Source organism: Rhincodon typus, unplaced genomic scaffold (assembly GCF_021869965.1).
Source record: "Rhincodon typus isolate 14 unplaced genomic scaffold, sRhiTyp1.1 hic_rhity00001301, whole genome shotgun sequence".
Taxonomy (NCBI): domain Eukaryota; kingdom Metazoa; phylum Chordata; class Chondrichthyes; order Orectolobiformes; family Rhincodontidae; genus Rhincodon; species Rhincodon typus.
Genome location: NW_025966939.1, coordinates 436 through 25,863, shown reverse-complemented (window position 1 = coordinate 25,863; position 25,428 = coordinate 436). Strand labels below are relative to the sequence as shown.

At 38.2% G+C, this 25,428-nt stretch overlaps 1 protein-coding gene across 1 annotated transcript; it reads right to left on the bottom strand.

The window, feature by feature from the left end:
- Positions 1-1,638: 1,638 nt before the first annotated feature.
- LOC109938211 (CDK5 regulatory subunit-associated protein 2-like) lies at positions 1,639-24,785 on the bottom strand (the record flags this gene model as incomplete). The annotated part of the gene is made up of 7 exons (XM_048592477.1): positions 24,705-24,785; positions 23,453-23,520; positions 9,819-9,929; positions 7,420-7,496; positions 3,766-3,889; positions 2,546-2,712; positions 1,639-1,795 (listed from the first exon to the last, which is right to left on the bottom strand). Coding segments are annotated over exons 2-7 (654 nt in total), but the record flags the coding sequence as incomplete, so codon positions are not given.
- Between the last annotated feature and the right edge of the window lie 643 nt (positions 24,786-25,428).

Sequence of the window (25,428 nt, the reverse complement as noted above, 5' to 3'; positions counted from 1 at the left end):
GCACCAGAGTTTTGTACAGCTGCAACATGACCTCATGGCTCCGAAACTCAATCCCTCTACCAATAAAACCTAACACACCATATGCCTTCTTAACAACGCTATCAACCTGGGTGGCAACTTTCAGTGATCTATGCACATGGACACCGAGATCTCTCTGCTTACCCACATTACCAAGAATCTCACCATTAGCCCAGTACTCTGTATTCCTGTTACTCCTTCCAAAGTCAATCACCTCACACTTTTCCACATTAAACTCCATTTGCCACCTCTCAGCCCAGCTCTGCAGCTTATCTATGTCCCTCTGTAACCTGCAACATCCTTCCGCACTATCCACAACTCCACCGATTTTGGTGTCATCCGCAAATTTACTAACCCATCCTTCTACGCCCTCATCCAGGTCATTTATAAAAATGACAAACAGCAGTGGCCCCAAAACAGATCCTTGAGGTACACCACTAGTAACTGAACTCCAGGATGAACATTTCCCATCAACCACCACCCTCTGTCTTCTTACAGCTAGCCAATTTCTGATCCAAACCACTAAATCAGCCTCAATCCCATGCCTCCGTATTTTCTGCAATAGCCTACCATGGGGAACCTTATCAAACGCTTTACTGAAATCCATATACACCACATCAACCGCTTTACCCTCATCCACTTGTTTGGTTACCTTCTCAAAGAACTCAGTAAGGTTTATGAGGCACGACCTACCCTTCACAAAACCGTGTTGACTATCCCTAATCAAATTATTCCTTTCTAGATGATTATAAATCCTATCTTTTATAATCCTTTCCAACACTTTACCCACAACCGAAGTGAGGCTCGCTGGTCTATAATTACCAGGGTTGTCTCTACTCCCCTTCTTGAACAAGGGGACAACATTTGCTAGTCTCCAGTCTTCTGGCACTATTCCTGTAGACAATGACAACATAAGGAGGCCAAGTATCAAGTCCCACTGCTCCAGAGGTGTGTCATAACATCTCTCTGAACAGGTTGATTAGAAAATTCAAGAGCTTCTTGTAACAGTCAACTCCAAATAGTGTAGCAGCACGTGTAGAGTTTTATCCTGATTTTCTTCTGTATGACTAAAGATGAGCAACACTTCAAAGCAATCTCCAGACAGTACGGGCTGGTTTTAGGAACATAATTAGTAGTGAAAGAGATAGGTACTAATTTAAGTCTCTGGTATTATTTCCAATTTTGAAAAGGAAGTAAAATCAAGCACCTGTGTTTTATTTTCCAAAACTAAAATCATGTCGACAATATTGATCTGATACAAACAAATATTGTAACTAGTTTCCTCAGCTAAAACATCAGGTCCCAAAAAAAAGAGTCGAAAAGTCATGCAATTAGCCCTGAAATAATTCTTCCTTCAATCCAAAAAACAGTGAGAGTCTCCAGTCATTACATATTGGGATTTAATTTATGACTCGAGGAAAGCTATGAAGCCATACCCATCTTGTACCTGCCAGTCCATTAAGGCACTTCCACAGAATATTAAGGGCTGAAGAACACTGACACAGAAAATGACGATTTATGATGTTCAAATAATATTTTTTAAATAAATTCCACTTTGGAGTTTACTCTTTACTTTATATTACTACTGGAATTAGTGTATATAAAAAAAAAGTCACATACTTCAGATTCACCAGCTTTCTTCAAAAGAGCCTCTGTAAGTTCCTGGATCTTTTCTGAAGGATTCACATGACTGCCCTGCATCTTTGCCTTTTCACTTTGAAGCTGATCAATAAGAACATCTTTGTTCTTTACTGTTTCATTTAGCTGCTCAATTAACCTAAAATAAAAGCACAACTTTACATGATGTTCCACAAAGTTAAACTCTCATTCCATGGAAAGTGTGAATTAAAATAGCCAGATACACTAATCCCTAAATTTATTGAATATTGTGCTATTGATTAGTTTCATCATACACTGGCAGCTGTGCTTTGAAGACAGTGTTGTATTTACCACATATTGACCATTCCTTGTTTAGTCACTGACGTGTAGAGATGTAAATTAAAGAGACTAATATTTTTCTATAAATTCAGTTGAGTATATGTTCCGAGCAAAACTGGCAACGTATTTACTGAATTTCAAATGTTGCAAAAATTAAATGAATAATACCAAGACATAAAGAAAAGTAAGTCAGATTCATTAGGGTACAGAATGAGGCCATTTAGCCAGTTAATCAATGCTGAATAATTACAATAAGACTTCTTTACTCTTGTACTCAAACCCCTTTGTAATAAAATCTATTATACTATCTGCATTCCACATTCCTTGCTGTATCTGCAGGTTAACTTTCATGACTCTTCATGGTGTTATCGGATCCCATTCTTTTATAAAGTTAACCTGCTCCATCTCATCTATTGTGTAAACTAACTTCATCATTTAGGGTGTAAATGACGCACTCCTGAGAAGTACAATTTAACCCTCACTTTTAGAGAGTAAACTGATGTGCCCTCTGCCTCTTCATTGTGTAATCTAGTCCCTTCCTTTTAAAGGATGTTTTGACGTTGGAAAAACAAGATTTAAAATAACTGACTGTTCAGTCTCGGTGGTGTTCTTGCTTTGCTCTGGAAGTGAAGGTGACCCCATATGGTTCTGTCTGTTAATTGTCAAAATCTGTTTCTCCAGATTCATACTCCTGATCTTCTCCTGCTCTGCAATAGCAGCCATCTTTTCCAATTCTGCTTGGGTGGTTTTAACATCCTAGTTACAAAAAAAGGGAAAGAGTTGGTATTATTAAAGTAAATTTCATCTTCAATAATCATAAAAGATCTTCCCTTTCCCACCCAGCAAAAATGCACTTTCACCTATTAAAAAATAAGAGAAAATGGAAATTCTATTGTTCAATGGGATTGTAGTCCAGCAAAAGAACATTACTGTTTAAAACAAAGGTGGTCCACTTCAAAGAGAGATTAGGCAAGATGTTTTTTTTTCCCCTCAGAGGGTCATGAGTCTTTGGAACTCTCTTTCTGAAAAGATGGTGGAAACAGAGTTCTTGAATATGTTTACGTTAGAGATGGATAGATTCCTGTTGAGCAACAGGATGAAACAATATCCTTGAAAGTCAAGAATGCGAATTTGAGGTTGCAATCAAATTAGCCATGAACTTACTAAATGGTGGAGTAGGCTCAAGAGGTTGAATGACCTACTCCTCTTAATTTTTACATTCGGATGTAAAAGAAAATTGATGGGCCCTGAATTTTCATGAAATATGTCCTGATTGCTTATTCCAACTTTAGTGAAAGAACAGTGACCCCCAATTATACATGTCAATATTTATTTACAGATGTTCAACAGGCCTCCTGCTAAACATAGTTCAGGACATCAGCACCAGCCCCTCAAAAATTCAGGACCATGAACTTGGGTATAATGGATGGTTGAGTTTATTTGTGCCACATTAGAGACAGAGAGAGAGAGTACTCCCTGAACATGCACAAATCCAGAAGTTGTGCTGAATCCATTACATGCTCTACCCTAAAAGTATGCCTCAAAATGAAAACCAAGAAAAGAAAATTGTAACAGAGTAAGAGGTGAAAGTAGCAATGAGAAATTAGTGGCAGTGCCAGAAACAATAACTACTTCGGTAGGTGCCATACCTAGGTGATTTATAATGAATGTCTCAGCTACAATGACTCATAATAGAACAAACCATTACAATCACAGAACTACCTTGCCCAAAAATGTCTTGCCAAATAGGCATGAAGCTTGTTTGGTCTTTGGCATAAATAAATTGATAAAATATAAAAACAGACTCACCTCCTCTAAAAGATGGATCTGGTTACCGAGGAGCTGTTTAACCTGAAGTATCTCCTTCTGAGCGCCATCTTTCACTCGCTGAATTTCTGCATCATTGTTGCCCGCCAAACTCTCCACAGCTTTTCTAATGTATTAATATTAGAGGCAAAACTTTTGTAAGAATTTTACCATGAGAAATTGCTGCTTGCACGTGTTTTGGACAGAAAGGAAACCTTTCAGAAGATTGGCATTCATTGTTAGTAGAATAAAAATGAAATAGGATAAAGTTTAAAAAAATTAAACTAGAAATATATTGATGCAAACTGACGTGCTTTTGATAGAACAGATTATGTTTTGGAAAACATCAGTATCATAGAGCTAACAATGGTACAAATTTGGTATCTAAGCATAAGCTATTTACTATATTTCCTCAGTAGATAGAGAGTTGTATAATTAAAGGAAGAAATTATGTGTAAATCCAAAATGAGGAGACAACTGTAGCCCAGTACCTACAGATTATGTAGCAACTCCAGTAAACACCACTTGTTTAAGGATAGCAAAAAGGTTAACTAAAGACAAAATCAGTTTACTCCAAAAACTGACTATTGAAGTGGCACAAAAGATGTTCTTGACTCTGTCAGGTTTGAGGCTTGAACAGAAGTGGCCATTTAAAATAGTTATATTTCGGAGACTGACACATCAGAATTGAGCTGATAACAATCATAGGCTAGTACACACACACACACACACACACACACACACACACACACACACACACAGTTTCACATCAGAGGAGACCTTCTGGAATACCCCCTCAAAATAAAATTCACCCAACTGCCTCCATTCTGCTTTCAAACATTTCCTTTAAATAGATTTAACAAGTAAGAGCAGCAGTAGGCCATATAGCTCTTCCAACATCTCTGCCATTTAATAAGATCATAACCTATCGTCAATGTCCACTTCACTTTCTTTCTTAACACCCATATGCCTGCAGTCCAAAAGTCTTGAGCATACTCAGCAATTGATTAACTGGAGTTGATCATTTCTAGATTCACATCCCTTCAAGTGGAGGAATTTCTCAGCTCAACCCAAAAGGCAGCTCAGCACCACCTTTTCAAAGGCAACTAGAGATGGGCACTAAATGCCAGCCCAGCCAGTAATGCCACATCAGGTGGAGTGAATGAAGTAAAGAAATGGTCTTCACTGACATTGTATTCCTTCATTTAAAATACAACTACCCTGTTGCAAATCTGATTGGCTCTCTTTTCACTATTTCCAGAATACTTCAATTTTTTGACTGGTTTCGTTCTTCCTCCCTTATATACCCACTATGATATGCATTTTTACTGAAGGAGAGCAAACATTGTTGTGTCACTTCTTTATGTCTGTTCAGTTTCCAACTTGCAGCTTCATTATCAGAAAGTGTAAAACAATTAAATATGGTTTATAACAGCATACCCAAGACCTGAATACGTAAGACCTCATTCTAAAATGGACATCTTGTATAAATTTCTTGGTGTTCACTCAGCCATGACATAAATAATTGCAATTGTTCCATCATTGGACTGGCTATCTGAAAAAAATCCAAACTGCTCATTTATTATTTCTTCTGTGCTCTTCTGGTTACTTTAACGTTTTGACGTTTACCTGCTGATTAAACTTGCATTTCCTTTTAAAATTGAAACAGTTACTCAAAACTTTTCAAAATCCTAAAATCATGAACAACCTCAAACAAAAACAGCTGAGCAACAGTTACTAAGTGTTTTCTAATACAATTCATTTCTTATATGCTGTTGAGCATCACAATTATTTTTTACATTATTATTTCAAATAGGTGTTATGTAATTACTGATTAGATACTTATGGAGTTTCTACATTGCTAAAACAAGGAACATCATACATAAGTGGCTTGTAAATAGCAGGAACCAAAGATTGAATATGTACCTGTTTAAATATTATTGCAGATTTAAATATATCTTCATTGTCGCTATAATCATCAGTGATAGTAAAGAGGTTTTGACTACTCTTTTGAGGGAACTAAACGGTTCCCTCTGCTGAGCACCCAAATAGGTCAAAAATGCATGCAACGAAGAGAGACTAAAAATTCTGAATTTGGGTCCCTAGACTTGAAACATTAACTCTGCTTTCTCTCCACAAATGCTGCCAGGCTTCCTGAGTTTCTTCAGCAATTTCTGTTTTTGTTAGAGACTACAAGACTACAAGCTTCAGCTCCCAGCCTGTGCTGACTACACTCAGCAATGACGACAGAAAAGCAAAATACAGCACATGTTGGAAATTTGAAATACATAAACATTGACAAGGGAAACATCATCAAAGGGAATTAATGCTGCCTTACATAATATCTCAGTAATGCTGGGCTGGGCAGGGCAGTGAATCCTACATAAGAACACAAGAAATAGGAGCAGGAGTAAGCCATCTGGCCCGTAGAGCCTGTTCTGCCATTCAATAGGATCATGGCTGATCTTTTCATGGACTCGCTTTCACTTACCAACCTGTTCACCATAAGTCTTAATTCCTTTACTGTTCAAAAATCTACTTTTGCCTTGAAAGCATTCAATAAAGTAGCCTCAACTGCTTCACTAGGCAGGGAATTCCACAGATTCACAAACTCTTTAGATGAGGAAATTCCTTCTTAACTCAGTCCTAAATCTTCTCCCCTTTATTTGAGGCTATGCCCCTTAGTTCTAGTTTCACCCACTAGTGGAAACAATCTCCCTTCTTCTATGATATCTATTCCCTTTGTAATTTTATCTGTTTCTTTAAGATCACCCTCATTCTTCTAAATTCCATTGAGTGTAGTCCCAGTTTACTCAATCCCCCCTCATAAGCCAAGCCTCTCAACTCCATCATCGACCTAGTGAACCTCCTCTGCGCCCCTCCAATGCTAGTACATCCCTTAAGTAAGGAGACCAAAACTGTATACAATATGCCAGGTGTGCCTCACCAGCACCCTATACATCTGCAGCATAACCTCCTTATTTTTACACTACATCTCTCTAGCAAATGAAGGACAGTATTCCGTTTGCCTTCTTAATTACCTGCTGCACCTGCACACCAACATTTTATGATTCATGCACAAGGAAACCCAGGTCCCTCTGCACAGCAGTATGCTGCAATTTTTCATCATTTAAATAATAGTTCGTTTTGCCGTTGTTCCTGCCAAAATGGATGACCTCACGTTTACCAACATTATATTCCATCTGCCAGACCTTTGCCCACTCACTTAGACTATTTATATCCCGCTGCAGACTTTCAGTGTCCTCTGCACACTTTGCTCTACCATTCTTCAGATGACACTAAGATGAGTATGATTGTGGACTTTAGGTCAGGATAGGATCAGACTTTGTTATGATGTTCTGTATGGCCGAATACTCTGCTGACAATAGTATGTGGGCTCATTTGTCAAGAATAAATACTTGATATGGTTTCAGTATCAGTGAACTGTATATAAAAGGGCAAAGGAAAAGGGGACACCTTTTAAAATATTGCTCAGGGAAAATATGTAACTGTAATACTGTTTTGTACTCCAAATTTTAAAAAAAATTGAAACATACATTGACTATGGAAGATTTAGAAACTTATAAGAGTGACTCTTGGGTCTTTTGAAACAGAATTAAAATGTTAAACCATGTTTAATATTTAACCAGTACTTACGAAGCTTTGACTAGAAGTTCCTGTTTCTCCTTCAGTTCACGCTTCAAACTCTCCAATTCCACTTTGAGTTCAATATTCTATAAAAAGAAAGTCCACCAGTTATCAACAAGAGATGAAACTGTCAAATTGCAGCTAACCAATCAGAATATTAAGGCACCAGCTTTCAGTGTTCAATGAAGTACAATGGATGCAAGACCTCTGTGGAAATACAAGTTGAACAATATGTCCTGGTTCATGATACTGCAGCTGTCATTCATGCTTTTAAAATAAGGATCGACGGCTTAAAATTGACTGCAACAGCTTCCAATAAAATTTGGCACTTAGTAAAATAATTATTTCAGCAAATTAAAATACTTTATGTCAAAATATTAAAAATATTCCATTTTCCATTGAATTCCATTCAATCTGGAGTAATATCTGCATCACTGATGGAATATAGATAAGCAAGTGTGGAAGTGCATGCATTATGCAAGCCAACCCGAACTAACAAAAATTGGCCAAAGACAATAACAGTGTTCCTCCACAGTGAGTAAAAGGAAACAATATAGAGATTATTTCAGAGATAGTAGGAACTGCAGATGCTGGAGAATCTGAGATAACAAGGTGTAGAGCTGAATGAACACAGCAGGCCAAGCAGCATCAGAGGAGCAGGAAGGCTGACGTTTCGGGCCTAGCCCCTTCTTCAGAAATGCATTCTGTTTGTGTGTGTATGTGTTACTTAATGGTGAATTAGGTTAGAAATCCGATTTTAAAATTTCTAAATTCTTAACATCTTGTACATGTATTAAACATCCACTCATTAGTTTGTTTTCTTAATTTAAATCTCTCCATCATCAAAATGCAAAACCCAGCTAGACTAACAATTGCATTTCTGAAGAAGGGTCTAGGCCCGAAACGTCAGCCTTCCTGCTCCTCTGATGCTGCTTGGCCTGCTGTGTTCATCCAGCTCGACACCTTGTCATCTAATATAGAGATTATCACAGGTCTTCGTATAACAGCAGATTACGTGGTATCACACAGAAGCTATTCACAGTATCCTCTTTGCACCAAAACTAAGCACAAATGGTTAGTCGAGCTGGGTTTTGCATTTTGATGATGGAGAGATTTAAATTAAGAAAAAATACTAATGAGTGGATGTTTAATACATGTACAAGATGTTAAGAATTTAGAAATTTTAAAATCAGATTTCTAACCCAATTCACCATTAATTAACACATACACACACAAACAGAATGCAAAATCTTGTGAATAGTAACATTAGTCATCATCAGATTATAGATAAAATTTCTGTCACGGGCACATATTTTACAAAGAAAACATTATTCTGGCATTTAGCTTTCATAACCTGAATTTATATGCAGTGTAGTTACTGTAGCAAAATATCCCAAATTATTTGATGGCTGTGTAAAACTCAGGAGGAATGAAGGCTGATTAAGATCAGGTGATGGTTGCTCTTGACCCATTTCCATCCCAAAGTTCTGTGTAATAGATTAGGTTTGAAAGGAGAGAATCTCCAAGGTGACAAGTGGTGCAGTGAGGAAATTAAATGCATCAAATAATGGAAGCCAATTGAAGTTATAAAAGATGGCGCATTATCAGGAGAGACAGAATTTACATAATACAGGAACCAGAGATTCTGGATGAAATCGACATTTAACTACAACCATCATTAGGAACATTGATCTAGGATGACGAGGACATGGTCAAGTGTTTAAGAGGTAGTGAAACTTGAAGATAGAGAAGGAAATTCTTGGTGATGAACTAGATATGAAATGTGAATCTCAGAAGGCTAGTGGGCAATGAGGAGGAAATAGTAGCAGGGATTAGAATGTGGAGTCGCTGGCAGGCACGAGACGGGACATTCTGGACTTGCTGGTAGTAAGTGACATGAAATCCAACCTCACACCTTGATGATAGACAGGTAATCTGACAGCAAGGTCATTGCAAAGGTAAAATATACACATCAATGACATACATAGGACTGATCCTGGTGTACAGAAAACTGTAGCTAGGACACAAATGAAATATGTTAGCAAGCCAAAATGGATGCAAGTGAATCACTTGCCAAAAGAATAACTACATTCTGACCCGCTTTGGTAGTCATTTTTGAGGCTTGTCAATGACAGCCACCAGAATTGAATGGATGGTCACTGACCTGAAAAGTTTCTCTCACCAGAGAGAGACTACTTAGCTTGAGTGTTTTCAGCCTCTAGATTTACTTTTAATAATTTCCCGCAAATCTGTAGCATAAACTTATTTTAAATAATGAAACAAAAATCCTGCTTTACAGACATCAGTTAGCTTAAAGCTGGGCAAGAGTTCATTAGGTTATCTTCATGTATTGGTAAGTATGCACATAACTTGCATTAAAATATATGAGCATGATTTTAATCTCTTACCATCTTAAAGATATCCTCGCTGCCATCATCAAACTTCTGTTGCACCCGCTCTTCCAGGAAGTAAATGCGAAGTTTGAGGTTAAAGTTTTCTTTTTTTAGCTCAGTAATTTCCTGCAAGATTTAAAAAAAAAATAAAAATGGGACATGGTAGCAGGTACAGTGCATCTTCCAAAAAATCTAAAAACGTATCTCAGCAATGAAATGGAAGTTTTAACTCAGCATACACTTTCCAATAGTGCATTTGGTGGCCAAAGTCTTCAGGCAGTTCATTTATTTTTTAAAAAATCTCATTATAGCATGGGTAGCATTCTTTACATGAACAGTGTCAGAAATGGGAAGGTACACAGTGTAATATTATCCACTGACAACAACTAACTGTATATTGAAACACCTGTGACTAGCTTTGAAAGCTAAAATATTCAAAGTACAGAAAACAAACAGTCATGTTAGTATTTATAAATTTAAATTTTACTCTTTAAGTTCAATAATGTTGCTGTAAGGGAATTTATTGTAAAAATAACGGTGTCTCACTTCAATCATACAAGGTGTTGGTGAGTGTGTGCAGATTGGATCTCCACACTGAAGGCAGTCAAGTAAAGGTTCACTAGATTGGTCCCTGTGATGAAAGTGTTTCAACAACGAGATGCTAAGTAAAATGGGTCTATACTCTCTGGAATGTGGATGTCAAGTGATCTAATTTAAGCATTCAGGATTCCAAAAGAGGCTTGATAGTGCATATACAGGAAGGTTGTCTCCATTAGGTGGGGAATTTATAGCAGAGGGCCACAATCTCAGGACAAGAGGCCATTCTTTTCAGGACTGAGATGAGGACAATTTACTTCACCAAGAGGTTGTAAATCCTAGGAATTGTCTACCCCGGACAATTGTGGTTCTACGCCGACTAGCTATATTGACTATAGCTAAGGCTGAGAGAGGCAGGGTATTGAGGGAGCATCGGTCACTTGAAGTTGAGTTGTAGCCAAAGATCAGCCATGATCATACTGGATCGAGGATCAGACTTGAAGGCCCTATGGTCTTCTCCTGTTCCTATCTCTTATGTTACAAAACAAAAATGGCAATGAAAAATGTAAGTTCATGCACAAGAATTTTACAAACCTAAGTAACATATATGTCAATGGTATTAGCAACTTCTAAATTTACAAAGTGCCATCTGGGATTATCACTTCACTGAAAGACAGTCCCACCAACGCTCTCTAGCCCGTTTCTAGGAAGTCTTGAAGAAATGAATTAACAAACATTCTGCATAAATTATCACCAGTAAAAGTAATGCGCATACAAGCCTATCAGTAGTGTAAATTAGAAGTTAAATATAAATCAAACGTACTCATTTTTAATATCAACATACTTTCAAGCAGAGATAAGGATTTCTTGTTTTAAGTACAGTTTTAACTTTGGGTAATCAAACGATGTTTTCAATAATCAACCATTGACTGGACATGACATTTTCATTGCAAGATTGAACAGTCACATGTCAAGATCCACTCTATTACTTGAACACATCATTTTGGCTGACACTGCCAGTGTTGTAATGATGGAATATTTTCAGAGGTTATTATCTTACACCAGCCTGTTCAGGTTGATGCAACAGATCCCACAACACAACCGAAAGGGTGTTCTCCTGGTGCTCTGGTAAATATTTATTCCTCAGACTGCACTATCAAACCACATGGGCGGATTCTTATGGGGGTCTAAGCAATGTGGACTATGACAAGCTTATTGACAGAATTAGATAAAAAATCTGGCAAGATCTCTCTCAATGTCAGCAGCATCTCGTTCCATCTTTCATGCTTTTGCATACGTGAGGTTTCTCGCTAAGCAGCAGCAATTGCCAATTAAGGAGCAATTGTAGCTTGTTAAGTGCCTTAATGCCGCAAACCATCTCATTCACATCCAACTTCTCATCTTACTAAATGTGATAAACAAGCCAAATGTCAAGGATTCTTGACATGGAAGTCAGAGAAGGTGACTTCAATTCACTGCAGGCTGTAAACAAGCTTCAAGTTGGGCACTGGGCATCAAAGGCTCAAGGATCGCACTATAGACACCTCTTGTCCTCAAACACTGGCATTTGACATGTGCTACCCTTGTGGCAAATCTCCAATTCACTTATAGTATGCTTCTACACTTCAGTGCTGCACCAGAACCTATCACTGCAATGCTGCTGCAAGGACATGGCATACTGAGGGACATGCACCCAGTTCAGGGACTGTATCAGGCTGCAGCGCCAACCTGTTCGAATGTTGTAACAACACTCACTTACTCAATCTACCTGGACACTCACAGAACCTCTCCTGGCCTTGCTGTCTAGCGCAAACACAAAACCAGGAAGCCTGTCGTGGCTTTCAGTAGCACTCAGCAAGCCAAGTAAGGTAGCCTGTGCTCAGGGGGTCCTGGGACAGTACATCAAGGGCAGCCTTCAATACCGGTCCAGGGGCTTAGACATAGTTAGTCACTGTATGCAGTCAAAGTCAGGGTCCTCTCTTCTGGAAGGTTGAATATCTGCCCTATTCTGGGCTGTTTTTCTCCTGGAACGAAAGAGACAGAGGCAAGTGTTAAGGGAGATGAAAGTCAATGGCACAGTTGTTGCTTTCTGTGCTGGTGCGGAGGTCTCCCAAGCAAGTGAGTAGGCTGTGCAGAATTAATAGCGTCAGGGACAGCAAGATGTTGCAGACTATATTGAGAGTGGTAGAGCATGAACTTTAGTGGAAGATGGGTACAGTAGCAGAAAAAGCGTGAGTGCGAGGTACTGGAGAGAATATAATAGCAGTTACACTGACAGAATGAAGAGGTTGACAATTTTAGTTGACATTCTTCCTACACTGCTGGTCATTCCTTCAGATAGCAGAGGCTGCACTGACCTGAACGGCAATATCAAACCAGGCTTGTAAAGATCTAGTGTCACAGCCTCCACCGCTGGTCTGGGGGAAAGAGGACATCCTGTACCTGCACACTCCTTTCAGAAGGATCTACAGGTCATTGCCTGCAAAGCAGGCGGCCACTTCGCAGTTTGCCACATCCAGCAGGAAACATGCAGCACAGCTCCTAACTGATGGTGCATGTCTGGGTGCATTGCAAGCTTTTAAGGGAAGGCACCAACACAAGGAAGACTGGTAAGTCGATGATATCCAGTAAGAAGCAAATTGTTTGGGAACAGCGGATAGTAAGCTGGAGAAAGAATTGGACGTGAAAGATTTCACAGGAGTGGAGTAGATGGTTAATAGATACATTTAGCAAGATATGACAAGTAATCTCGCTGGGTCTCATGTTGAGAATTTCTCTTAAAAAAGTACGAGACAATTCGCAACTATCCAGAAAAATCATACAAGACTCAGCCCAATATTTAATTTGCTGATGACTCTCTGCGGACACTTCATTGTATAGAAGTATGCTGGCACATATGCAAAAATAACAGTAACACTTCAAAACTAATTCATTGGCTTCAAAGCCAGAGTTGAGGACGTGGAAAGCAATAAAGGTTGGTACATTTCAAGAACAAGATAACATTGGGGGACTCCAATTAGTCATATTGTTCAAGGCACAAATTTTATTAAAGCTTTTCCTACAGAGCAGCTGATCAATGATGCAAGTTTCAGCTATGGAAGAAGCTGAATTGTTTAATAGGAGCATAGTTTCTGATGAATGACTTGTAGCTGTATTAATTCAGGAAAACAACATGTTTTAATGTTACATTACAATAGCTATAATATTAACACATAATACATGTCTGTATAGGCTGTAATGGTCTCCAACACCGAAGCCATTATTTGAATAAGTAAAATACTGAATTCAGACATAGCGATAATGTTAGAGCCCTTCTGAAGCCTGCACAAATGATTTAAAGATGCAACTTCAATCCACCATAGTCGTTGAGCAATTCAATGTTCGTGAATTGAATAAAACAGAAATATTAAAACTAGCATCAATAATGGTGATCACGAAGCTATGGAAATGCTGTAAAAATCTAACTAGATTACCAATATTCTTTGGAAAAGGCAACCTGTCATTCATACCTGTTTGACCACTATGATTCCAGACCAAAAATGTAGCTGACTTTTAGACGCAATCAGAAAATGCCCTCACAAACTATTCAACTTTATTCAAGCAGACTGTCCTCTAGCATTTTCTTAAATGTACGGATAGGTAATAAATATTGGCCTTACCAATGATCCCCACGTTCATGAGTAAAAAACAAAGTTGCTTGCTTTCCATGGCAACTGAAACATATATTCAGATAACCCAAGTACTGCAAACTGCTGCCTTTATGAATAGTTCTCTACAGTTAAAAACTGCAGGGGTCATCTAGATACGCTCATCCATGCATAATTACATCTCAATCGTCTAACTATACTGGTTTTTGGACATACAACATGCTCCACTGTTGAAGTTGTCAGATCCAATTCCCAACGCACTGCTCCAGCTAAGCTTTCCCCTTTGGGACTCATGTTTCCTCTCCTACATAAATTTTTGCTCCTTTGCTCTTCATCCCTCTACTCCACTACTGCACAATGTGTTAAATCGATTCCTAATATATTCGGTCATCTCAAATAATTGGTAACACATCAAGAAGCCTGACTACAAAAGGAAATCCCCAGCACAACCTTATTACCACAGGTGCTTTCTACAAGTTGTGATGAGGAACAGGACAGGTGGGATGGAGCTCTCTGATCATTGGGTGTTTTACAAGTGGACGTTCTGAGCAATGAAATGTGAATCATTCTCTCATATTTGGCACGTAGATGTGGCCTTTGAAAAGCCTGTTACTTGTTCCTAATATCCTTTCACTTTAATTTGCATCCCTATACATGCTATTCTGGCTGATACAAGCTTTCATGCATTAGTATTTTTAAAAGCTTCAAACCGCTCCACAATAAGCCCAATGATCCCTTCCCATATCCCATACTTAGCCATTCCATTCTTCTCCAAAATGCTCCAATGCATTATTACCAATCAATCCTAAAACTATCATTCTTTGTTCCAATTCCTTCCACCTTTGTCAGCACGTTCTCAAGAAAAACAATTCTTGCTCAAAAATCAAAGACGGCCTTTGTGGTTACAACTGTAAATGGTCTTCTGTCCCTATACAACCTTTAACAATCAAAATTGGTAGAGGGTGTATTGTTCAACTTCTGCCAGAAACATTGCAACTCAGATGCCAATTCCCGCATGCCGAGCTGTTAGATTAAACGGAGCTTGATGGATTGAAATTTGAGTTCTGATTAATTGCAGTTCGGGATCAAATTTTCACGAGTCTAGCTCCACCACCACATGTGCTTAAGGCTAATCAGTCGTACCACTTTTCATATTCCCTGAATCTCCAAGTATACCATTATTCGCATCACAAAGTTGAAGTCAAAACTCATCACACAATCGCTCTAGTTCCTTTACCAAGGCTCACCGTTCAACTAGGCTTTCCATTTTGACAACGTTCAAGCATTTACAAGTCAAAAGGTTGCACTAATTACTCTCCCTGACTTGACAGTCATTTTCCTATAATCATGCAATGCACAAATGTCTTTTTGCCCTTTACATTTGTTTATCAAACAACCAGCGCTTATGAATGGGAAATATCAAGGTGACATAACATTTTTCAGTTCTCCATAGTTTCTTTTATTCTCAAACAGCACAATGTATTGTGTGGTATCCTAAATATATTAATAATTAACCAGCATCCTATGAATCACCAAAACAATGCTTGAATAAAAAATATTTGCCACCAGCACATAATTCTAAGAACAAAACACTTCAGGTTTATCAATGGGTGTTTGGGATTCAAATTGCCTTTGGAGTCCTAAACAAAAAGACAAAGCATAAAACATAAACAGTGCATAATAGTTCTGCAATTGAACAAATTTGGCATCTGACCATGGTTACTGTCCAATGACAGCACAGTTTGTTTGTGTATCCATCCTTTTATTCCAGTCTTAAAGAAAATGTCTTTGCTTAATATCTAACGGATCTGAAACATGTTGAGACAGCACGGCTGTGTGCGTGTGCGTGTGTACATGCCCCTCTTTTTTGAAGCAAAAAAAAATTTATGGACCAAGTAGAAACAAAAACACAAGTAAACTGTGAACAGGTACACATAAACACACTTTTGAAGCACAAAGACCACAATTCACTCAGTGCCAGATTAAAATTCAAAGAGCTTTCTCGGCAATAATAGTCGTACGGGAGTTTACTTTTACAGTCTATCAATAAATCACATTTCAGGAGGATGCCAATTAAGTTAGTATAGTTTCCAGAAACATTTGATCAAACACTCAACAATTTCAATGTTAGGGTTAGCAATTGAAATAAAAGTCATAATGGAAGCAGAATCTGTGAAGCAGTCTTCAGTCAAAATAGATACTTGGGATCCTTTCATTGTAAGAGATGCACGATGCACTAAGTAAAATGCAATGCTTCTTAATTGCAGAAATATGCAAAAATAAATATTTCTTTCTCAATCACTTGAATTATGGCACCCAGAAAATCATGCACTATTTTGAAAACATGCATTTTTAAATAATTAAATCTCCCTGTCACACTCAACGTTAAAAGTTTCTCTTCAAGTCACAATAAAATGTCAAAATCTCTGATATGATATTTGACCAACTGGAAAATCCATGTAGAAATGCCAACAACTTTAGGTGGCAGTAGGATATGGGATTTGCAATATGATTACGTGGTCTACACTGAGTTAATATTCACAGCATGGCAAGCTTTCAGATACATCCGAGCACTGGATAGATAAAATTCCCTTTAAAATTTAGTTGCACAGACTATTTAAATTTGCTCATGGCTCACGCATTCACATTATTTCTCGCAGAACAATGCCTGCAAGATACCTTTCAAGGCTAAAGCCTAGCAGGGACATTGTGGCCAGTAACTTCTCTCTGGCGTATGTCTCAATCTTTGGTCATCATTTTATAATTATCTTCAAGCAACTATTCTCAGTCTTTCAAATTTAGTTTGTATAAATTTACTGTACAATCAAATTAGTAAGGCTGTGATTAAGAAATGTAAAGCACCTACAAATATTGAATAGGAGGGAAAGTAGAAGTTGAGTTCTGCTTTTCAAATATTTTTGACTTCTAGTTGAACAAGACTTAACTAGATTCTTAAGTAACTGGCTGTTGGCAAAACAACAAAAACAAAAAAAGTGCTGTGGTTAGACCTATGTTGGCTATTCAATGTGAAGAAGCAAAGATTGACATTAACTCCATTCAGTTACAGTGCTAATGATTTGAATATTTTGCCTGATATCCTGAAATGCTCACTGCCAGTTACAAGCACTGGGCCATGTTCCATTGATAAATGATGGTGAAAATGCTCCAAGGAGAATGTCACACAGGTTAATTTCTGAATCAGTTTCTAAACAGCAGGCTTCGGATTTGTTTTATATTTCAAATTAGTCTCCCCTTAGGGAACGCAAGGAAACCTGAAGGGAAGGATTACTGCAAAATTGACATATGCTCTTTGTAACTTCATGTAGGAGTGATTTCTTAGTGGTGATTGCTGAATCATTATATCTTTTGTGCAAGAGTAACATTTTTATATACTGGCTCCATAACTTCATTATGTCAGAATGGGGCTAGACTAGGTCAGTCAAATTGACGGACTGGGTGCTCATGGTACAAGGAGAAATGAATAAGTAGTATATGAGTATGACAGGGGGAATACATAGGTTAAAACATTAACAGGACCCTATGCAGATGCACAGATAGGACTGTCAAACTTGGGCTAGAAGCCAAGCTAGGGGATAGCAGAAAGACTGAGAGTTTCAGGACAGGATTACAGAGGAGTTCATTAGCTGCGACAATAGAGGTCTTGCAGTGCAGTGGGTAACATACTTATCTCTAATCTAAAGCTCCAGATCCAAGATACATTCCAAATCTTGATGGCCAAGGATGGTGCATTCATAACACTGCCAAAAAGTCAAAGTACCAACTAGGAAATGTTTCAACGTATGCCAGTAGCAGTCAGTCAGCTATGTATTGGAAAGAAATGGAATCTCAATCATCACCCTCTGTAGCTCAAGGTTACAACACACATTTAAAAATGTAGGTTGCCACAGCAACTTAAACACGAGGAGGTTGAAGGTAGGGGCAACTGCAGTTGGTTGGATGGCTGGCGTAAATCAGATTACTGCCAACAGCATGGGTGTTTGATCCCAGTTCGAGCTCGGGTGGATTCAGGGCCCATCTCCTCGTCAAAATTGTGGTGGGGGTTGTGACACTGTGGATCAGACCTGATTTTGGGCACAGAACTGAAGAAGTACACTGCAAAAGAATCATCATTACTTTGGCTTGGTGTTAGAATGGGGAATTTCTCTGTGTCAACATTCACTGCATTTAAAGCAGTTATAACCAAAAACATTCTTCGTGACCAGAAACCTTTATTATTACTTTTCTATTGTGTCCTCAATACAACATGTCCCAAGGCATTCACAAGCACAAAACAAAAATTTGATGCCATGTACCATGAAATATTAGGGCAAATAATCAAAGCTTGTTTGAAATGTCTAATGTTTTAAAGAGCCTCTTAAAACACAAAAATAAGTAGAAAGAATCAAGTAGGGCATTTGAGGGTCAAGGGTCCATTTTGCCGAAGGCACAATCAGCATTGATGGAATGACTCGAGGCTAGAAATAGATGATTCAGAGATTGGGGAGGAGTGGGAGTGTTGGATGAAGATCGGAAATAGAGCAGGGAAGGATTTTAAGGCAAAAAAGATCAGGGATTTCTTTTCTTTAAAAAAAGCAGACATTGCTTAACCAGGAGTCAATGTACATCAATGAACATAAGGGAGATGGATGGATGCTACTTGGCACAAGTTAGCACATGAATGGCAAAGTTTTAAATGACCTCGTTTCGAAGAACTAGGGTGATCAGCCAGAAGCGCACTAGGCTAATGAAATTAGGGGTAACAAAAACATAGACATGGACTTAACGAAGCATATAAGCAGAGACAAGAGGAGAATTGGGTAATATTTCAGAGGTGAAAATATCTAGACTTAGGATTGAACACCAAGTTTCAAAACATCTGGTTCAGCTTCAGACAGTTGCCTGGGAGAGGGGGTAGACCTGGTGTCTAGGGAAAAGTCTATGACATGAATGAAGACAATGGCTCTGTCTTTATATGTAGTTGGAGGAAATTTCTGCTCATTCAGTGCTGGATCAGAAGAGCAGCCTGACCACTCACAGGTGAACAGAAGTGAAGGTGAGGTACAGCAGTGTCTACATTAATGCGAATACTGATGAGAAGCTATGTAGCCTGAACCACAGTACCCTCCAGCACTTTTCTCCAACATCCAGCAGCATAGAACTGCCCTCCCTCATCTATTCAATATTAGTCAGAACATCAGTATCAATCAATTCCACTCCATTTCCAATTCCAATTCATTCCCATTTTAGCACCTTCTCAAGTTTACTACCCATACCTTAAATTTTGCAAGTGCTTCTCCTTGGAGATAGAGAGATATCTCCGTGCATGCTGTGAAGCAGTAAGTGGATATTGTAATATTATCCAATTTTACCCCTAAAATTAGGGCAGTTGGATTTCAGGAACTCATTTGCTACAATAATTCATTCTGGCTGGGAGATTCAATTTATACCCACCATTCTGGGTATTTTGTCATTCCATCAAGCAGTTTGAATCATGAGTCACTAAACTGAATTTATGTTCTTTTCTGATCTCTTCTGTGATCAAAACACTTTTCTTTTACACTTAAGACAAGAATCATTGAGATATGCATTCCTAACAAAAGTCCCCCCCACCTATGCTCTATTCTCAAAGGCTTATTCTCCTTAAAAAGTCAAACTCAAAACAAACATACATCCAGACATTTCATGTTAAAAGGGGTTAAATAAATATGAGTAATAGTCTAGCCGAAGTTATAATACAACAACTTACATTTACATAATCCGTAATTCAATCTTAAATGCAGAGGGCCAGAAGAGGAGATAAGAGGGGTGGTCAGATATAGGTTTTTATAAAAGGGTCTTGAAAAGTCAACACAGATAGGAAGCCTGGGGAATATGAAATCTCCCTGCCCCCTCTCTACGGACACTTAACACTTCCCTGACATTCCCCACTACCTGACATCCTTCCAATCCAACTCTGACCAACCCACCGAACCCCTAACTGACTCTGCCCAGACAGCCTCCATTCTCTGCCCCACACTAAGCCCTCAACGATTTACCTACTCCGCCCTCGGAATACCTTAGCTCTTAAACTAGCCCCCATCCACCTGATACCAGTGTACCTCCATCCGACTTGGCAACCTAGCTGGCAACATTTTGTTTGATCAAATTAAATACAAGGATTAAAACCCAGATCACAAGAATGTGGACTTGATTTTGAATAACCAGTCTGAGAATGGACAGCAGCGAAAAGCTAGAACTGGTCATCGCCTGCGTACCTGTTTATTTCGGTGTTTACATCAGACTTTTCAAAACTCTCTATCCAACAGTTTTACATAACTAGCTGGAGAGTAAATCAGAACCCTCTTGTTAAACGCTGCTCAAAATTCCTTGCACTGACTTGACTCAAATGCAAATCAAATAATCAAGTACAATTAACCAGCGTTCAGGATGTAAAACATGGAGACAGTACAGTATTGTGCTCCACACCCATCTGATCTCATCAGTCTGATTCTGCGTTACAACAGACAGTTGGCACTACTGCAACAACAAAGCAAGACCTGAAAAATGTAGTGGAAAACAGAATCAAATGGAATCAATAGGCACAAGAAAACATTTTTCCTTCTGTCATTATTCATCCCTTACATCAGTGTTTTGAATGCCTGTTCACGTAGAACCATGATAAAGTTGAAAATTGTACTGTATGATTAAGGCTAAATGTAAAAAGAATTATTGATGAAGATCTAGAACCATCTAATTAATATTAATTGAATAAATTCAGAACTTGCCTAAGTTTTGGTACAATTGAATTCTGTTCTGCAAAAATGGGAAGAATTTCTCAATAGACAGTCTTCAGATGAAAGCCTCACCAGAATCATTCCTTCTTAAGATGACAAAAAGTGATAAAATGCCTTCTATTCTAGGGAAAAACCGAATCACTTGAAGTGCAGAAAGATTTATGACTGCGGGAAAATAGTGGACAGTAGAAATAGTTTCAGATTTTACTCGCAAAAAGCTTACGCACGATTTGCTGAATGGCTGCTGAGTGGTAAACATCTATGGTTCCACTAGCTATGATTCCTGTGAGATCTAGATTTTCCTCATTTATAATTACCATTGACCAGCATTTAGAAATCCCAGGTTGTGTGCATCCATCAAGAAGCCATAAGAAGTTAAAATTTTAAGTCATAACAAATTTGACAACAATAAGAATAATTTCAAGTTATAATGCTGTTCAGCCATCACATGGCATCTCTACTGACCAATACTAAACTAGGCTATTCTCCGAGTTCAGTGTTTGCTTTACCTTTAGCTATACAGCCCAAAGTAAACATTGGCCTCGAGGTTTGAATGTCAATGCTGCCAAATATGCTACCAAAAATGTGCTTTCCTCATGAATTGAGCTAGGCAATGTCAACTATTCACTGCCTAGACTGAGGTGCATAGCTACTGAAAGACACTCCTCCTTAGAATTAAACTGACATTTATGTTAGCAATGCAAGAGAATCTGAAGCTCAAAATATTTAAGACACATTCAATAGTGGTTCAGTTATAGAATCATAGAGCTGTACAGCATGGAAACAGACCCTTCGTCCAATGCGTCCAAGCCGACCAGATATCCTAAATTAATCTAGTGCCATTTGCCAGCACTTAGCCCATATACCTCTTAAACCCTTCCTATTCATTTATCTATACAGATGCCTTTTAAATGTTGTAATTGTACCAGCCTCCACTGCTTCCTCTAGCAGTTCACTTCATTCATGCACCTCCCTCTGCATGAAAAAGCTGCCCTTGTGTCCCTTTTAAATCTTTCCTCTCTCACCTTAAACCTATGCCCTCTACCCTGGGAAAAAGATCTTGGCTATTCACCCTATCCATGCCGCTCAAATTTTATGAGTGATTTGCTATGCAGTAAGCAACCATAAAAATACATCACAATTACTTCATAAACACCAGTTGTTGACTTATTTTGAATGGCACTACAACTATTTAATCAGGGTTTGCTTCTTAAACAGAACCTATCCAGAAGAGGTCTTTTATTACCCATTTTATAACATGTGGTGGAGCAGAGACTCATTCAATGCAGTAAGTATAAGGAAAACAGAAGAAGTCAGAATAGAGACAGAAAAAAAGCACACTTGTGCTTTTGAAGTCATTAAGGGTAGAGTAGCACCCTTTTACCTACAACAAATCATCTGTTCATGGTGCAATTTAGACACGAGAGTACCAGGTATATTTCCTAGAAATTTTGGGATAAAGTAATGTGTTGCTGAAGTAAACAAGATGTACACCAATATTAGCAAATTGGGTGGTTGGGGCGTGAACTGTGGTGAGGACGCAGAGATCCTTCAGCATGATCTCGACAGGTTGGGTGAGTGGGCACATCAATGGCAGACGCAGTATAAAAGTCTGGATAAATGGGACGTTATTCATTTCGGAAGCAAAAACAAGAAGGCAGGTTACTACCTGAATGGGAGAGGGGAGTGTGCAGCAGGACCTGGGCATCCTTGTGCACCAGTTGCTGAAGGTAAGCATGCAGGTATAGCAGGCAGTAAAGAAGGCAAATGGTATGTTGGCCTTCACTGCGAGAGGTTTCAAGTACAGGAGCAGGAATGTGTTGTTGCAGTTATACAGAGCTTTGCAGAGCCAACACCTGGAATATTGTGTGCAGTTTTGGACTTCTTTTCTGAGGAAAGAGGCTCTTGCTCTCTCTCTCTCTTTTTCTTTCTCTGTCTGATGAGGGAGGGCATCACAAAGGGACTCATAAAATTCTAACAGGACTAGATAGGGTAGATGCAGGGAGGATGTTCCCAATGGTGAGTGTGTCCAGAACTAGGGGGTCACAGTATGAGGATTTGGGAGTAGATTTAGGACGGAGATAAGGAGACATTTCTTCACCCAAAGACTGGTGAGCCTGTGGAATTCATTACCACAGGAAGTAGTTTATGCCAAAACATCGAATGTATTCAAAAGGCGACTAGATATAGCACTTGGGGCAAATGGAATCAAAGATTATGGGGAGAAACGCAAGATTAGGCTATTGAGTTGGACAGTCAGCCATGATCGAGAAGAATGGCACAGCAGGCTCTAAGGGCCCAATGGCCACCTCCCGCTCCTATCTTCTCTATTTCTATGTTTTATCAACAAAATATTCTCTTTTTAGTAAAATAGTCCAAATTCATTTGAAAATTAGCACAAATTATGCATAAAGTTTGAGAATCTTAAAAACATAAAAGAAAGACACACCTGAAAGTTATGTATAATCTCATGAATTAAATGTAGTATCTGAACTGCATTGGATACCCACCCATTAAATCAATTCGCACTATTAAATACTGTTGATTTATAAATATTGAAAAAGGAAAGAAGGGTTTTAGCCAAGGAATAAAGTACAGTTATAATATAGTTTACGGAGAATTACTGGTTAGTAGAATCGATCTTTTCTGGGCGATTAAAATAATATTTTCATGCAACAGGTTACTAACTTACTGTTTCAAACTCCTTCATAGTACGAGCTCGAATTGGAGACAACTTCCCGACAGTGATATTCGGATGCACTGAAAAATTGAGACAAAAAAAGGTTCAAAGTCTGTTTAAGTAAGATCATCACAATGAAGGGAAAGAAATAAAAGGAATTGCACCAGACCCAGAGACAAGAGTCCTTCAGTACTGCAACTAGCACAAGACAATTATGGCCAATCACATCCTTTCATTAAGTGGGATGAAAACCATAAAAGCACAGTTTAACTGGTCCACTTGTAATTTAATTAAAGCTGATTACTGTAGGTGAGCTTTACGCAATTAGGTTTTTAAACAAGAGTTCTTCTGGCAAACGAGTGATACAAGTTAATATTATTGTATATTTATTCAAATCACAAATCATAATAATGAGCTGGATGAAATATAAACATTTAAAAATGCAATGCAGTTCAATATTGTTCAGAAAAAATGGTTTTGAATAAATTTATTATACATTTTGGTTAATAAATGTTCTTGCAACACCAGTAAGTTTCACAGTATAGAACATAGAACAGTACAGCACAGTACAGGCCCTTCGGCCCACGATGTTGTGCCGAACTTTTACCCGAAACTTAAGGTCTATCTAACCTCCACCCCTAACTTATACTATCATCCATATGCCTATCTAATAGCCGCTTAAATGCCCCTAAGATATGTAGCATCATTAACTTATTTAATCCAGTCTAGAATGCAAGGCTATATAACACAAACATTTCATTCGATTTTTATTTGTAAAATTACAGAAATACTACTACAATTTAGGTTTTCTATTGTTGTTTAAATTTAAACAATGTTTCTGTAATTTTAAAATCAAAATATATAAAATTGGCTAAGAAAATTAGTACTATCGTACATAGATCAACATTAATCCTCAGTTCTAAAGAGGTTCTATCTCTCTCAGAGAGAGAGAGCATTTATAAAGAGAAAGCTTAGACAATGGAACAATAATTTGTTAAAAAAAATTGTTCTGAAGTGATAAATCAGGAAAACTTGCTCGTCTTTCTAAACCAGAAAACACATTGACATGTCTGCACTGTGCAGATCAGCAAGTGGTTATCATGGAAATTTGGTGCCAGTCACGCAATTACAGATCCACATATCAACTTTGTAGGTTACGCTAAGAAACACAGACATAGGAAAAAGTTAATATCTAGCAATGGCTAAGGATAAACTACAGTTAACCATTTATGAAGGTGAAATTAAATCAAAACATTATACCTACCAAGGGGATGTTCTTTGACAGGATTGTCATTTGCAGGGACTGTAATATCTGCCAGTTTGGAGACATTAGAGCTGAAATGCAAAAATCAAGTATTTTGTCAGAAGATTATAACACAAGACAACCATGATCAGAATGCAAAAATATGACTTTGTACATAACCTCTGCAAAACAAAAATTAAGCTTACATATAATAAAGACTGACAAAACTATATCATTATCACATTTACAACCTTGAAGGATTGCAATAAATTTTCCCTTCACAAGACTTCCAAAAAAAAAACTTATAAAATAATTAACATCTTTATTCCATGCAGCAATGCATAATATCTACAAGATCCTGAAAACACCTTCCAAACCCACAACCACGACAAGGGCAGCAGATACATGGGAACACCACCACTTGCAAGTTCCCCTCCAAGCCATTCGCCATCATGACTTTGAAGTATAACTACCATTCCTTCACTGTTGCTGGGTCAAAATGGTGGAATTCCGTCCCTAGTGGTATTGTCAGACTACCTACAGCACATAGACTGCAGCGGTTTAAGAGGCAGCTCGTAACCAGCTTCATGTACAACTAGTGACAGGTAATATATGCTGGCCAGCCAACAATGCCCATGTCCCTAAATTAAAAAAAGTTCTACAGAAAAATCACAAGTTGTGCCCTTGCAATATCCTATGCACAATTATTTCTTTCCAATTATATAATACAATAAGGCACATTCAA